The sequence below is a fragment of the Nilaparvata lugens genome, chromosome 11 (assembly GCF_014356525.2).
Source record: "Nilaparvata lugens isolate BPH chromosome 11, ASM1435652v1, whole genome shotgun sequence".
NCBI classification, from domain to species: Eukaryota; Metazoa; Arthropoda; class Insecta; order Hemiptera; family Delphacidae; genus Nilaparvata; species Nilaparvata lugens.
In genome coordinates, this window is record NC_052514.1 from 28,609,895 (window position 1) to 28,626,682 (window position 16,788).

The following is a 16,788-nucleotide window of genomic DNA, read 5'->3' on the forward strand; positions in this document are numbered from 1 at the left end:
TTTGGTAATAATAGTTGAATGAATGAATATTGAACAGTAAATTGGTATGATAGGATAGGCAAAAATGGTTACTTACAAGAATTACTCCTTGACTTCGAAGTACTTGTATGTGGGATTCTCATAGCCGTTGATCTGCATATTGGCCACGTGACGCTCTTCAGGAGTTACAGCTTGGTCGACTTCCACGAATCCCTAAAAAAATGCATCAACAATTCATATTTGTTCATTCAATTTATCTAGAATTTCCTAGATTTTACAAGAGTACAGTATCGCAGTAGGGTACCACAGTAGGTATTAGAGAAAGTTCTTTGAAGGGAGTGTTCCTTATATAAACAAGTAGAGTTGAATTTAAAAAGTAGAATTTGTAATTATGAAAAACATTTTGTTTTCTCAAATAAATTAGAAGCTACCGTGCGTTTGAAGTATCATAATGTACAGTACCAAAGACAAAAACCAAACACAACCGAAAAACCAATGTTGAATTGTTAAAAAATGCCTACTGAAAAACTTGTATTGAATTAGGAAGATAGATGGATAACTCAATGTTTGAAGTAGATTTATAAATAGCTTATAATGTCATGTGACCACTACATGATGGATCACGAAATCCAAGACTGTCAATAATAAGGACGACAATATAAATGATTTTAAAAATAAATGAATAATATAAATACTGTTCAAAAAAGAGTTGTTTTAGTGATGATTCCCATGCGATAAACAATTAAAAATAAGTATTGTAGGGAGGACATATTCCAAAAAAACACACTTATTAAAAAAAGTATTTAAGAAAAATACCAAATTGAGTCCTACAAAAATATTTGAATTATTCTAGAGGGAAGGAATCAAGTCGGTAGTGGATTACATTCAGTGAAAATTACAACAAAATCATTCAAAATCTGTAAAAATTGACAATTCTATTGAGCTAGATCCACCAAATAATTATTGAAATTTACCTGAGAATTGTCACAAGGCAAGTCCGACTGTTCCTTAGGAAATTAAATCAATCAAGTTACTTTTCACTGGCCCAATACTTGTTGAAGTCAGAGAACAATTGATACCAAAAGAAGCACGCTTTTATTGGGATGCAATTCTGGTTTTCTGACTTCTGAAGGCCATCCTTCTACTACAACTACGTTATCAAATTCTATGGTATCTTCTTATACTGTGGTATAAACGGTAATGATCGTATAAATGATAAGGGTTATAAAAAAAATCGAAGAGGTGATTTCAAATTAACCAAAGCGACCCACTAATATTTGTGTCTATTTCAACTACAAAGTGAGATACCTATTCCAAGATATTCAACAAAAGCAAGAAACACATAAAATAAATGTAGCTTACATGTAGAATACGAGTTTATTAGTGAGGTAATGGAATCATGTAGTAGTAGTATACGTAGGTGTAAAGGATTTAAACAAAATAAACTACCAATTAAAGGCTTAAATGAAATACAGTATTCAAGATATCAGTATTGCAAGTTGAAAGTTGAATTCCAAGAAAATTTATATTTATAGGAAACTATAATATTTTTTCTTTACGTATTCATTGAATGGATCTTTCTCTGCAACATGTAGGCACTTACTTTTCACTGTTCTTTACACATATTGGACATCATTCACAACTTCGAATATAATATTAATTATGAGAATGGGGATGATAATCGTTGAATCTGCACTTTCCTTCCAAGATATATCCTAATTATCTTACATAGGATAAAAAATCTTGACATTTTATTCAAGAAAATGAAGTTTCCTTTACAAACAGGCCAAAATAATTAGCCAGTATGAAATGAAACCATTGTCTCAGATATATCGGAATTTTATAGTGAATAAAATATAGAAATGAATTTGATGTTGCAAATATTAACAATTCTAATGATAGTAAATTCACCCTGGCCAATGGTGATTCAAAGTCTCCCTAGGGACGTTCAAGTGCTGATAATCGCATGTGATTTTGTAACAACTCAATTGATACAGGTTGATAAATCAAAATCAGTATATAAATCAATGCAGTTGAGGATTCCCAAACAACTAGAATGGATTTCTAAGGTTAACTAGCTAGCAGGCTCGCTTCGCTTGCCGTATCCGTTTAGCCTAGGGATGGGACTTTGCTCGTCTAATCCTGGATACCAGTAGCAGTAGACGATTCCGAAACATTTGGAACGGAGTTTGATAGTTAATTATTGATGGTTTTTGTAGTTGACTGACCTGGTTTTGGGGCAGACGAGCACTGCGCCTGCGCAGAACGGTGACAGTGATGAGGATTACAGCCATCAGAGCCATGCCGGCGAACGCCAGGGTTAGGAACACGCTCTTCGTCTCCCTGTGGTACACCTCTCGTCGAACTGAGTATGTCTGCAACCATAACACATTAAGATATAGCACAGACAAAATTAAAAAGTGTGTAACACAATCCAAATATGAGGATACGGTACAATAATTATACATTCAACTGGGAGTTGAACTCAAGAATTTTTGTCAAAATAGTGAACCGCTATAATTCTTTCTATAGTATATCTCTTGTTAAACTGAGTAAGTCTGCAAACGCTACAGCTCAAGAGTAAACTCAAGGTATACAATGGGTTGGACAAAAGTGAGTCCCCACTACAAGATACAACCATTTATAGTAAATCTGAAAATTGAATTGGAAAAAATATATTCACAAATTTCAATGGGGTAGAAGAGTATAAAGAGTAGCAATTTTTTAATAATTATTTATAAAATCATAATAAATACGATATAAGTGAATTACAGATCAAGTATATTCATTTATTGAATCATATCTTAATTCACTACTTATTTAAAATGTTGAATGGTTGAGATCCTTGAATATTTATTAAAAAAAAGATAAATATTCAAGTCAATACAATTAATGAATAGAGTCAAAAATAATAAACATGAATAGAGTAAATACAATTTGTGAATTATGTTATAATTATAATACATTTATTATTCATTGAATTAATCATAATTCATATCTTATTCAACCTTTAATATGCTATATGCTATACGAGATAAAATTAAAACTTGAACAAAATTAAACTGTTTGGGCAATAGCTTGATTTTTCTTTTATGAATATTGTATTATTTTGTTGGATCTGATAAATGAATGAACAACTCAATTAAGAAATAAATAAAATGAATAAATAAATAAAAAAGTCTCAGTGCTAGTTGCACAAAAGCCGGTCAAGTTTTAATCGTGATTAATTGGTCCACGAGAACCAATCAGAGAAGCCGTCTTATCAAAAAGGTATTTTCTGATTGGTTCTCTTGAAATTAATCACGGTAAAAATTTAACCGGCTTTTGTGCAACCGGGCCTCTAACAACAGTATTATAAATAAATAAATCTCAAACAACAAAATGTAAACAATTGACTAACCGGCTCTCCGTGCGATATGTCATGCGCGAGCGCATGGGCCACCCTGGGCTGGGGGTCGACAACATGCTGCTGGGGCACCTGGGGGGGCTGGGGCGGCAGGGCGGGCGAGGGGGGTGCCACAGTGGGGGTGGTTGCCCCCTCATCACCAGCTGCTGCGTCAGCGGCGGATCCGTCGTAAACGCGTTGCTTCAGTTCCTCTCTCTCCCGCTTGTGCTGCTCCTTGCGCTGTTTCTCCAGCACACGTTCGCGTTCCTTGTCTAAGAAAAATCAAAACCTTAAGCTTATTCGACGGTGTATTATTCAATCAATAACCAAATCTAATTTCTCAGGAAACACTTTAATTTGAATTGGAATTTATTGCCAAAACTGTACAAAACAATTAATAAAAAAAAAGAAATATCAGTTGTTCATTTTGACTAAGCAGTATTGAAATTGGATCTAGTTCACCATATTCCATACTTACATTATAAAATATAATTAGGATAATTTGAAAGGAAAAAGAACATGAAAATAATCAAAATAATGACGATAAACCAACACACAAGTAGATTACAAACAATCTGAAGTGAAACAATATTATTGTACTTGTTTACGGACTCCCTCCAGCGGACCACAAGGAAATCTTGTGTGCTGAATGGGTTTTTCTCGTGATTTCGTTGTAATGGTAAACTGTTTTTCGTTTTTTTTATGAAATATTGTATCACTATTGTTTATTTTTTGGGTTATGTTATGTAGGTACTTTATTTACATTAATTTGTAAACAGTTTATTGAAGAGACTAAAATTTTAATTTATTTGTTCCATGGGAAGCTGGTAGGAACACAGTTCAAGAAAAAAAATACAGTGAGAAACATAAGCATATAGTTCACCATTTTATTGTCTTTTTTCTTTAGGCCTACTTTTAATATAGATAAAAATAAAAATCTGAGTAGCTAAAAATGACATTAGTAGCCGAAACATGTCGTGACGAGATAATTTAAAAGGATAATCAGGTTTCAGAAAATCTTTTCTTATTCATGAAGTTTTTCCTCATTTAATAACATGGCTTAGTTCAACTTATTACTTATTTTGTCAGTGGTTCAACGAATTGACTTGACTATACGTCGAAATCAAATTTCTCAGAGAAAACACCTATTTATGAAGTAGTGCAATGGTGTTCTTTATCATTCGAGCAAGCGTCAAAATCACAAGTCTTTGAAAACACTCATTTAATGACTTTAATTGATACAGGTTGATAAACTTACACATTAAAGGGTGAATTTCAGGAAAAGAACAAATATTAGGGTATTTAAAAACTGATCAATAGATGAAGGGTTGGCTCACCCTCTTGCATGGCGGTGACCTCAGCCCTGTACTTGTCCAAGATGGCGGCCTCTGCGTCGCGGGTCATGGAGAGCAGGGAGCCGGGGGTGTCATCCTTACTGCGCAGTGCCTGGATGTAGTCAGACATCAGTTGACCGATTTTCGTCGCCAGGTCTGGGTACCTGCAAACCATATAACAAATTAATAATTGGAGAAAACTGGGTTATTTTTACACTGTAGTTTCTGGAATTTTTCTTAGTTTATATTGAATAAATATATTACTGCAACTTAGGTCTACGCACAGGTTTTACCTTGTAGGCTACTCCTTAAACATAGATGGACATAAAAAAATAATATACTGCAGTTTTGGGATCATTTTATATATTTAATAGTATTTTTCTTGTATTATTTTTATATGTTATAATATTAGATTATTATAATTGTGTATGTTTTTTGAGAAATAAATTTGAATTTGAATTTGAATTTGTTGAATATAATAAGAAAGAAACTGTGAATACCGCATCTTCGTGAATAAATATACGATTCTTTAGGGAAGAAATTCATCAATATAGAGCGACAAGAACAAGAAAAATGACATAAGAATGCCTAAACATAATAAACTGAAATCTAATTCAATTGTATTGTTTTGACTATTTATACAAAAGACCATTGTATAGTTTGCTCTATCCAATAAATGAATAAATTTGTATTGTATACGTCGACCAAGACAAGAAACATACAGTTTGTATTAGTTAGAAGTGAGAAGAGCATAATTAAGTTTACGAACTTATCATATCACAATCTCAATCACCTACAAAACTACAGTATATTTCATTATTCTTATCATAAAATGAATAGTTTATCACACGGAGTGAAACCTCCGACTCCAACACGAAGGAGCATAAATGAATCCAGTTGTCTAGTCTGGTATTACACTTCAATTTATGAATTCTCTATAGTGAAATTCACTTGAAACTATGAGCATACCAGCATACCTCATAAATAACATCAGTGCTTACCATGCGACCAATGCTGACATTTGAAACTGAATCTCCCAATAGGAGAAACGACATCTCCAGCATGATTTATGGCCTTTCTCCAGACACAACGTTTCAATCTTTTTTCCTGAATGGGAGTTATTGTTTTTTCTCCAGTGATTTAAATTTGTAATTGTTGCTTGGACGTAATCTTGTTACCACATGCATCTTACCAACTGTCAAAGTTGTACTTTTTACCAATAGGCGGCACCCATGGATGCAAAAGTTGAAAGGGAAAGTTCGAACAAAGAGTCATTGAAGAATCAACTTGCAAGTCGAATTGGTTCCACGGATTGGGAGGTGGGGGAAGATATAGAGTTCTTAGAATGCTAATCGGAAGGAGTTTGGATCTACTATTAGGTAAGAGTACCATGAGTAATCCAGTTCAGCTAACCAGTCAAGAAGAAGGTATTATTTTCGCAAAAGCTCAAGATACTGCCGTTGGGAAATAGAATAGCTTAAATTTTCAAATAAATGAAAGTTTATTTTCCAAAAAAACTAAAACTACTACATCAATTACAGAAAATATTAGTTTACAATTATATAGAATAGTTAGTTTCAGAAATTTTCTTATAATGTGTTTTCTACATGTTTAGTTTTTCTGTATGGAAATTGACCAACTCCACTATGGTGTACCATGTTCTAGAGTAGGTTTAGTTTGTTTAAGGTTTACAGGAAGTAGATTATATAATTTTGGTGCTAAAATTTAATATTTAATATTTTGTGCTATTGTTTTGAACTGTCTAGGATGATTAATCTGTTTAAGGTTTACAGGAAGTAGATTATATAATTTTGGTGCTAAAATTTTGGTGGAATTTAGAGAGAAATTGATCAAATTCAATATAAAGATGTAGAGAAGAGATTGATGCAATTGAAAATATAGATTAAGAGGAAAATTGGTTCGTTTCGAAAAATTGTGTGGTCACTATAGTGTCTGAAACGTATGGACAACTCCACTTTTAAGACTCCTCCAAACGTAAAAATCCGCCTTCAATATGATCCACCAGCTGCACTGTAGGCCGATACAGTCCACGATTGGTCAACGTGTGGACCAATCCATGACACCAACACAAAAATAACGATGATATTAAAGTTAAAATATTCAGCTTCCAGTCCAGCTGACAGTTCATCTCATCTCATCTCATGATAGGTTGAGGATTCATCATCTCAAGAACGTAAAAAAAACATGAAAACTTCAAAACCTAAAACATGAAATTTTATATTATGGGCTATTTCTGCAGCCCAAAATTGTGACCATTTTTCTGATGGTTTGATCCACAAGTGACACAAGTTCGACTTTGTCTTGTTTCGACTAAAGCCTGATTTTAGGCTTTAACGGGGACATTTTTCATGCAGCGTTGCGATTCCACTCCGATCTGATCAGATGACAACGGCCTAGAATGGTGCATGCCATACATGACCGTCATGTGTTCTGTTCTACCACCACTCCTCCACGCTGCATGATTAGTGTAACCCGGGCTTTATACATGAGAAGGAGCCTCTAGATAATCGTCCTAATATCTATTTCTAGTGAAAAAAACATCACAAAATGTACTCTAGTGTTTTATTAATAAAATTAAACACTTGATTTTTAAATTTTTTCTCAGTTAATTCAAGTCAATGGTGTGCTTTTTTGTAAAAATGAAGAATAAAGTCTCTGAAGCTAGGTTGCTCCAAACGCATTAAATTCTAATCCCGAATCAGCGTTGTGCTTAGAAGATACATCAAGCTCGATGATCAGATTGTAAGAGTCACTTCAAACTGTCAGCATTCCTTATAAATTAATAACAACAATGTTTCCTATTCAGCAATTCAGCATTGATAATATTGATAAGAAATGCTGACACTTTGAAGGAAATCGCACTATAGTGGATACAACCAGGACCTCATATATACTAGCCGCAGGTCCGGTTTACAGGGTGTTTACGAACTCCCTACCAGGGCATTGTTCCTGGCTAAAAAACATATCTAAATATCATATTTAAATTGTCCGGAAGTCTTCAGTTACTCACACAGCGGCCATTTTGCTTTTTTTCTAAATGATGGTTAAACATACGAAATTGAAACTTTGCACAATCATTTATAACAACTGGACAAAGCTACAAAGAATTATGATAATTTTTAAAATTCATAAAACAAAATGGCGGCCATTTAAAATTTTGTTTCTTAAATAACTCAGAAACCGTTGGTTTTACAAAAACTTTAAAACAATAACTGTTTTAGTAAATTTGATTGCCTATCGATTGGTACCGGATTTTTCAAGATTGAACCAATATTAACTGAGATATGGCAGCTTTAGTGGTTGGTGAGCCACCTTTAGAGGGTTACGTTATTTTATTGTTCGAAATGACCTAAAATCGCTTACTATTAACATGCAATGCAAATAGGGATTGTTGCATCATTGAGGCGACTCTATCAGCATGCCTTGGTTTGCACTGCAACAAACTTTTAGTGGTCACCTATCACTAAGGCTGCCATATCTCAGTTAATATTGGTCGAATCTTCAAAACTCTGGTACCAATCGATAGGAAATTAAATTTACTAAGAAAAGTTATTCCTGTATTTTTTTGTAAAACCAACGGTTTCTGAGTTTTTCAAGAAACAAAAATGGCCGCCATTTTGTTTCATGAATTTTAAAAATTATCATAATTTTTTTGTAGCTTTGTCTAGTTGTTATAAATTATTGTGCAAAGTTTCAACTTCGTATGTTCAGCCATTATTTGGAAAAAATAAGTGAAAAAAGCAAAATGGCCACTGTGTGAGTAACTGAGGACTTCCGGACAAATTAAATATGATATTTTGATATGTTTTTTAGCCAGGAACAATGCCCTGGTAGGGAGTTCGTAAACACCACGTATAGCAAGTCCTGATGCAACCCAGCATGAATATCTAAAGATAGAGATGCCAATGAATCAGGTCGAACGAAGAAGTGTGCTTGAATTTTCACTTTCTTGATAAGGGCTATTTGTATTTATGTAAACATTGAAAAATGTACCCCTTTTTCAAATTTATTTCAAAATGAAGTTGAGAAAGAGCTTTACTTCAAAATAAAGTTGAAGAAAGAGTACTTGGATTTTTTAATTTTTGCTACAATTTATTTGAAATAAAGCACCCATAATTACCTGTCAAGCATTTGCAGCGACTGGTTGACCATGTGGTCGATGTCGACTAGATGTTCGAGAGTGAGTGCCTTTTCCCGTTCGGCCTGCTCCAGTGAGGAGGACAGCAGATGCCTGAAGTGAGCTATCGTGTGGTGCCTGTCCTTGTGCAGTGATCTCAATAGTTTCTGTAGGCATTTCTGAACTCGGTGGGTCTGAAACCATAAAACGTGATAAGATTCTTCCAATAAAACTTGATAAGTATCTTCAATTAAGTATCTTTAATTCACGCAAAAGACTTGAAAGAATTTCCAGTACCCTTGTAGGTTGATTTTAGTCACTGGTAAGCTACTCTGACATCATTAAAAAGGTTCGTACAAATAAGAGGTGATGCAGAATAAGGGAATCATTTGACAATAGTAGGCTACTTTTATACTAGAACGGAATTTTGCTACTGAAATATTTTCATCACTAATTAGTCTTGACAGAGTAGTAGTTGTTGTATGTACCTGGAGTGCCTGAAAGAATGAAATAACTTCCCTTTTTCAATTAGCAAAAATTAAAACGAGGTCTAATCAAAGAGGTCTACGACCCAAAATCTCGAGGGAGTACAAGGCACGCTACTATCAGCACAGTTTACTGTACACAAAGGAACAGCTAATTATATATTAATTAGTTATTTGTGTAAAGTAGTGTATTAAAAGTGTAGTGGAAGTGTGAGCTATGTAAGTTTTTCCGAGAATTTACTCTAGAATTGATCATTTCTATTGTAAATTCTCTGTTAATTTTCCCATTCAAGTTTCCCAATTCCCTATTGACTAAGCTCTGTTTTTCCTTCAACAAGATTAGTTAAAAGAGATTATTTTGCAGATTGACTTTAAATGACATAAATTATATAACGTGTGTGAGAGAGCGAATAAGATAACTTAGGCCTTTTTTTATATAGAATCGGCATAAAAACGGCAACAGTGTGCTCCAATTCTTCTATTGAAATATTGATCTAAGGTTTGCTCGGACTAATAATTCACGCAGAAGTCTCTAATTTAGAACCCCACTGAATTGATGTGAAGGTTGCGAACACTCTGTTGCAAATTATGGTGTTGTCATAGTAATCATCATAATATTATGATTTGATAGGAAATTCTTCCACAGTAGACAATATCTCAGCAAAGAGAAATTGTCATAAAACCTAAACATTTTTCTCTTTCTACTTCTCTCTTCTGTCTTATATTATCTTTTCTGACTTGAAATACCTATTGGTCGATTTATAGGTGGTGGCTTCCTCTCTACCGTTCACATGAAGTTTATATCACTAAGATGTAATGAGGAGAGTGCTCTGATGTGCCAATTGTCGAATATTGATGACTGTGTGAATGCGTGTGTGGATGTGTCTTATCTTTTCCATATGTCCCATTATTCAAACTCCTATTCACGGACAAGGGCTTTGTGGAAGTTCTTTTGTGAATAGTATTTTTGTTTGCATCGGTTCTCACATAACATGTTAAGGTTCATTTCCATCATCAGTTACATCATTCCAAAATTTTGATATTTTTATAAGTTTGAAGTTGATTTCTACTGTATTAATGATACGGTACATTATAATATAGTGTCAAATTAATCTTTTAGAAGTAGTATCTTTAAATATTGTTAGTTATAGGTAGGCCTATCTGATAGGATGTTTTGTATTTTTTATATTGCTGATGTAAACAATAAAACTTGAAACTTGAAACAAGAATAACTGATGTATTGAACATAGCCTACATTTGGTGGATTGTCATTGAGGGCCTGTGTGTAGCAGGCCATGGCCTCCTTCTTGCGCTGGTTGATGTGGGCCATGACTCGCTGCTGATGCATGGCCACCAGCTGATGCTTCTCGGCCGCCCCCTCCTCCTCCAGCGACTGCACCGTCTGCTGGAAGCGAACCGTCATCCGCTGCTTGAATTCCTCCGCCATGCGTGGGTCGGTCGAGCGCATGTCCTACAACAAATAGTTTCAACTTAATTCATCTCAAATCAACCGAACATCTTTATTCCACAAGGAAGTAAAAACATACACAATTCATATGATTGGGAAAGGGTCAACAGTCTTAGCCCAAAACTGTCCCTTTCACAAAATTTGATATTTCTAAAGCCGTGTCCACACTGAACAAATGTTCGACAAACATGTTTGTTGAAACAGTTTGGGCAAATTTTATTATGTTTGATAAAAAATGTTTGCCCGTGGCCAGTGTGGACGCGTCACCAAACAAAATATTTGTAAGTAGGGAGAACAGGTTTTATGTTTTTAAAGCAAACACTGAAAATGTTTGGAAAAACAGTAATTTTTTGTTCGTCAAACAATGATTGTCCAAACTTTTTAAAATGTTTGTCCCTGAGCCCCTCAACAAACGTGTTTGCCGAACATGAGTGTCAAACATTTGTACAGTGTGGACACGGCTTTATAGAATATATTGAATCATTACTTAAAACTATCTTCTTTAATTATTCAAATTTCAATCTTATTTATCCACGACAGTTACAATCGCATGCAATAAGATAACAAGATCACACAGCTCAACAAGAAGAAAAATAATAAGCTGATGATTATTGAGTAGGTAATAATTATTATACAATAGACAATTATTATGATCGAATAAGTTATATCAGAGGTCATGATTTGTGAATTAGGTATAATACACTCTACTTGCTGAGCGTACAAGTCTGTACATCTGCAAGTAGGAAATAATATCACTTATACAAGTATTTTTTCTTTAGAGCTACTAAAAACATTTTGTGAAAACATAATTTAAAAGGGTACTGAGATTTATATTCTTATTCACTTATCTATAAAATTAGTTACTTATATTCATAATTCAAGCCACTTATTTATACATTTTAAGAATATCACTTAATTTACCTTTATCATGTTCGGTATTGATGTTTATTTCAAGGGAATGTCGATCTATATCATTGAACACTGAATTCAGAGATGTTGTAGAACATTTAATGCCAAAAATGTAAGATTAGTCTTGCTCTACTGAAGATAATGCATTGAGAATTCAAACCCTGGGTTTTGTTGAAATACTATGTTTAGTTGAACGGACAACATAATTATTGTGTTCCATTCATATTATTAGAAATAGGAGATAGGATGTTCATTTTGCAATTATGTTGACGATAGAATAATGAGAGTAAATTAATTCATTAATTATCAGCTCTTATAATCAAAAGTGGAATTGATGAACAATTACAATAATTGTAATAATGAAAGTATTTCGAGTAACATTAGTTAAACAGTTTAAACTTATAGGCTACTCGACGAGCTGTATGCAAAATATTCTAAAATACTACAATAGATTAAACATCCAGTGAGTGAAAGATATAACCAATTGTTTAATATAATATAATATTGTTTAATACAATATACATATTAACAGCTTACCCTCGAAGGGTATACGAATTTATATTGAAAAAGTATCAAAAGTAAAAGTATATGATATTGTCAAACGATTGTGGAAGATTATTCTAGGAGTTCCCAAGGTGGAAGGTGGTATTTCAAAAAAGGTGGTAACTTGCCTGGTAGCGTTCCTCGAGATCAGACCAGTCCTTCATGACCTTGGTGACCTTCTCGCGGTGCACCTCCTCCAGGCGTTGCAGCGCCTCCTTGTAGGCCTTGTGCTCGGCACGTGGATCAAAGTGCGTGAAGTAAGGGTCTGGAGTTGGCAGTCCTGAAAAAGTGGTCATATAATACATTTTTAGAGTTGAAATAAACGTCAGACATTGGTATTCACGTGCATGAGATCAGAGTGTGAGTAGTAGGGATGTAGCGATGGCAGTCATGAACAATCAAAACTAAAATTCAATTTTTAGGCTTGCATAACTTTAGGGCACCAGGCTGGGTCGCCAGTGTGACACGAGAGAGACATTAGTGGTGCCCGTGTGTAAAGCAAGCTGGAACACCAAGGGGTGAGACACCAGACGGTCGCAAAAACCTGGTGTCCCTGCCGTAATGAATTTCACTAGGATTACTGATATTAAAGAATCACTCTACAAATAGAAAACTAGAATCACGAGGCTCTAACAAACAAACAAGAGTTACAAATATTCCTAACACCGCCTAAGGCTAGGGCCACACGAGCGCATAAAGTGCGTTCGTTGCAACTTACTTTCTTCCCAGGATGGTGGTTGTTGGTTGTTGGTGTTGATGAGTCACTCTTCCACTTGATGGTCTCAATGATGGTTCATATCAGTTGCGACCCCGACTTTCGAATTTTCCGCGATCACTTGTGATTGATAATTGATCAATATAAACTGGCGGTTAAATGAACAGCACAATTTTCACGAAAAACTCTTCAGGGTCCCTGTTCGGGCGCCAAACACGTTCACGTTCATTAAAACTCAGTTTTTAAAAAGAAATTTTATTTGCAAAAATACATGTTAACACATCAAGTGGCTGAAGTAGACTAACTAAAATGTAGACTAACTCTTCAGGGTCCCTGTTCGGGCGCCAAACACGTTCACGTTCATTAAAACTCAGTTTTTAAAAAGAAATTTTATTTGCAAAAATACATGTTAATACATCAAGTGGCTGAAGTAGACTAACTAAAATGAGCGCGCTGAGAGCGACACTAAGCGGTACTGACAAAAATAGTAGTCAGCACATCAATTGTTTAAGTTTACATAATTTATATATATATATTATATATTAAATCATTACTTAAAACTATCTTCTAAAATTATTCAAATTTCAATCTTATTTATCCACGACAGTTACAATCGCATGCAATAAGATAACAAGATCACACAGCTCAACAAGAAGAAAAATAATAAGCTGATGATTATTGAGTAGGTAATAATTATTATACAATAGACAATTATTATGATCGAATAAGTTATATCAGAGGTCATGATTTGTGAATTAGGTATAATACACACTACTCGCTGAGCGTACAAATCTGTACATCTGCAAGTAGGAAAGAATATCACTTATAGTCTTTTTTCTTTAGAGCTACTAAAAACATTTTATGACAACATAATTTAAAAGGGTACTGAGATTTATATTCTTATTCACTTATCTATAAAATGAGTTACTTATATTCATAATTCAAGCCACTTATTTATACATTTCAAGAATATCACTTAATTTATCTTTATCATGTTCGGTATTGATGTTTATTTCAAGGGAATGTTTATCTATATCATTGAACACTGAATTCAGAGATGTTGTAGAAATTTAATGCCAAAAATGTAAGATTAGTCTTGCTCTACTGAAGATAATGCTTTGAGAATTCAAATCCTGGGTTTTGTTGAAATACTATGTTTAGTTGAACGGACAACATAATTATTGTGTTCCATTCATATTATTAGAAATAGGAGATAGGATGTTCATTTTGCAATTATGTTGACAATAGAATAATGAGAGTAAATTAATTCATTAATTATCAGCTCTTATAATGAAAAATGGAATTGATGAACAATTACAATAATTGTAATAATGAAAGTATTTCGAGTAACATTAGTTAAACAGTTTAAACTTATAGGCTACTCGACGAGCTGTATGCAAAATATTCTAAAATACTACAATAGATTAAACATCCAGTGAGTGAAAGATATAACCAATTGTTCAATATAATATAATATAATATTGTTTAATACAATATACATATTAACAGCTTACCCTCGAAGGGTATACGAATTTATATTGAAAAAAGTATCAAAAGTAAAAGTATATGATATTGTCAAACGATTGTGAAAGATTATTCTAGGAGTTCCCAAGGTGGAAGGTGGTATTTCAAAAAAGGTGGTAACTTGCCTGGTAGCGTTCCTCGAGATCAGACCAGTCCTTCATGACCTTGGTGACCTTCTCGCGGTGCACCTCCTCCAGGCGTTGCAGCGCCTCCTTGTAGGCCTTGTGCTCGGCACGTGGGTCAAAGTGCGTGAAGTAAGGGTCTGGAGTTGGCAGTCCTGAAAAAGTGGTCATATAATACATTTTTAGAGTTGAAATAAACGTCAGACATTGGTATTCACGTCCATGAGATCAGAGTGTGTGTAGTAAGGATGTAGCGATGGCAGTCATAAACAAACAAAACTAAAATTCAATTTTTAGGCTCGCATAACTTTAGGGCACCAGGCTTGGTCGCCAGTGGGACACGAGAGAGACATTAGTGGTGCCCGTGTGTAAAGCAAGCTGGAACACCAAGGGGTGAGACACCAGCCGGTCGCAAAAACCTGGTGTCCGTGCCGTAATGAATTTCAATAGGATTACTGATATTAAAGAATCACTCTACAAATAAAAAACTAGAATCGCTAGGCTCTAACAAACAAACAAGAGTTACAAATATTCCTAACACCGCCTAAGGCTAGGGCCACACGAGCGCATAAAGTGCGTTCGTTACAACTTACTTTTTGACGTCCGTTGTAGAAATACATAGAAGTGAATTGGTGACAACACACGAGGTACGTGCGTACCAAGTAACGGAAGTCGTAACGGACGGTGATTTTTGAACTGCGCAGAAATGCTACAACGCACGTCGAGAAATGCTAAAGTTATTGCTTCGTCTGGTTCAATTTGCGTAAAGCCAACTGACGTTGACGCACCACACTCAACGCTCGTGTGGTGTCATTGGCGACGGCCGCAAAAAGTAAGTTGTAACGGACGCACTATGTGCGCTCGTGTGGCCCTAGCCTAATAAGGAAAGTTTTAAACGAATGCGATAAGAGCTAATGCCCCGCAACTCGCTCGGACACTTGGCGTCCCACTAGCGACCCGCATTGGTGTCCTAATGCTATACAAGCTCTAGTTGTACTTATCTCCAGACATTGAAATTCAGGTTGAGAATTTCAGTAATTAAATATATTAAAATGACTATTTATTTGATGACATGGCGAGGTTTGGACAGTGATGTCCATTCTACCACTCAATTATTAAAGTGCCACCATGTTATTTGAATGGATTTATTCTCATTTCCTAGGGCGTGAAGTAGCCACTCGACTCCCTTTGGGGAAGAGGTAGCATTCAAGAGAGAAATGGTTCCAGAGAGCGAAATGGGACTTTTAAAATGATTTTGATGAATAATAATACTTTTTACAGACCAATTAGGTTGAGGAAAATAAAATTAGAGGAAGATAGATAGTTTGGTTGTCCATGCCTAACGGCTGGATTCGAACCCACGACCAGATAGCGCTAGCAGACTAAAGGCTGCAACACCTTAGTCGTTTCGGCTAACCTGGCCGGCAATATAATTAGGGAAACATATAATTAGAAGAAAACACAAAATTGAGAAGCCAAACATTCAATCAATTTACCTGTAGTTGGCCTAGCAGTGGTAGTAGTTGTAGTAGTCGAAGTAGTGGTAGTAGACGAGCTAGAAATGGCATTGTCATCATAGTTATCATAATCATCATCATCCTCATCATCGAGATCATCATCCTCGTCATCGTCATCACCATCAGCGTCATCAACAACTGCTCGGTCAGCGTTTTCCATTCTGTCGAAAACTTCCGATCCCGAAATCGATGTCGACGGCAGCATGCTCTTCTTCACTGATGACTTGTCGGCTGCAACAACATCGATAAATTAAAAATCGACCATCAATTGTCATGAAAACGTACAGTATCATATCAAGAGTTGTCATCGCATCACCAAATATGTCATTCAACATTGATGACTTCACTTTCAACCGATCAATGGTGGTTGAATTGGATAGGAAGTTTGAGAGGCAGGTAGACACGATGCACAACGGTAATACTGTAGTATATTTAGCACAGAGTATAACAACGGAAACTCCTCAAATTCAGTATAAATCAACTCTTTCAACCGATCAATGGTGGTTGGATGCACAGGAAGTTTGAGAGGCAGGTAGACACAGTTCAGAACTGTACTACTTAAGTATATTTAGCACACAGTATAACAACGGAAACTCCTCAATGAGGAGTATGAATTAATATGATAATGGATGATATGTGTGAATTTTTTTATTGTTTTATCTTATGTAT

The 16,788-nt window shown here is 35.0% G+C and overlaps 1 protein-coding gene across 1 annotated transcript in view; it reads right to left on the reverse strand.

Annotated features, from left to right (window-relative positions):
* The window catches only part of LOC111050965 (amyloid-beta-like protein), an 89,478-nt gene that overhangs the window by 3,198 nt on the left and 69,492 nt on the right, over positions 1–16,788 (reverse strand). The window contains exons 5-13 of the mRNA XM_039437274.1: positions 16,099–16,350; positions 14,602–14,757; positions 12,370–12,527; positions 10,577–10,792; positions 8,840–9,030; positions 4,702–4,862; positions 3,380–3,636; positions 2,208–2,354; positions 77–192 (exon numbers count right to left, since the gene is read on the reverse strand). Coding sequence (XP_039293208.1) covers positions 82–192; positions 2,208–2,354; positions 3,380–3,636; positions 4,702–4,862; positions 8,840–9,030; positions 10,577–10,792; positions 12,370–12,527; positions 14,602–14,757; positions 16,099–16,350 — 1,649 coding nt within the window. The 3' untranslated portion in view covers positions 77–81. The remainder of the gene's footprint in view (positions 1–76; positions 193–2,207; positions 2,355–3,379; positions 3,637–4,701; positions 4,863–8,839; positions 9,031–10,576; positions 10,793–12,369; positions 12,528–14,601; positions 14,758–16,098; positions 16,351–16,788) is intronic.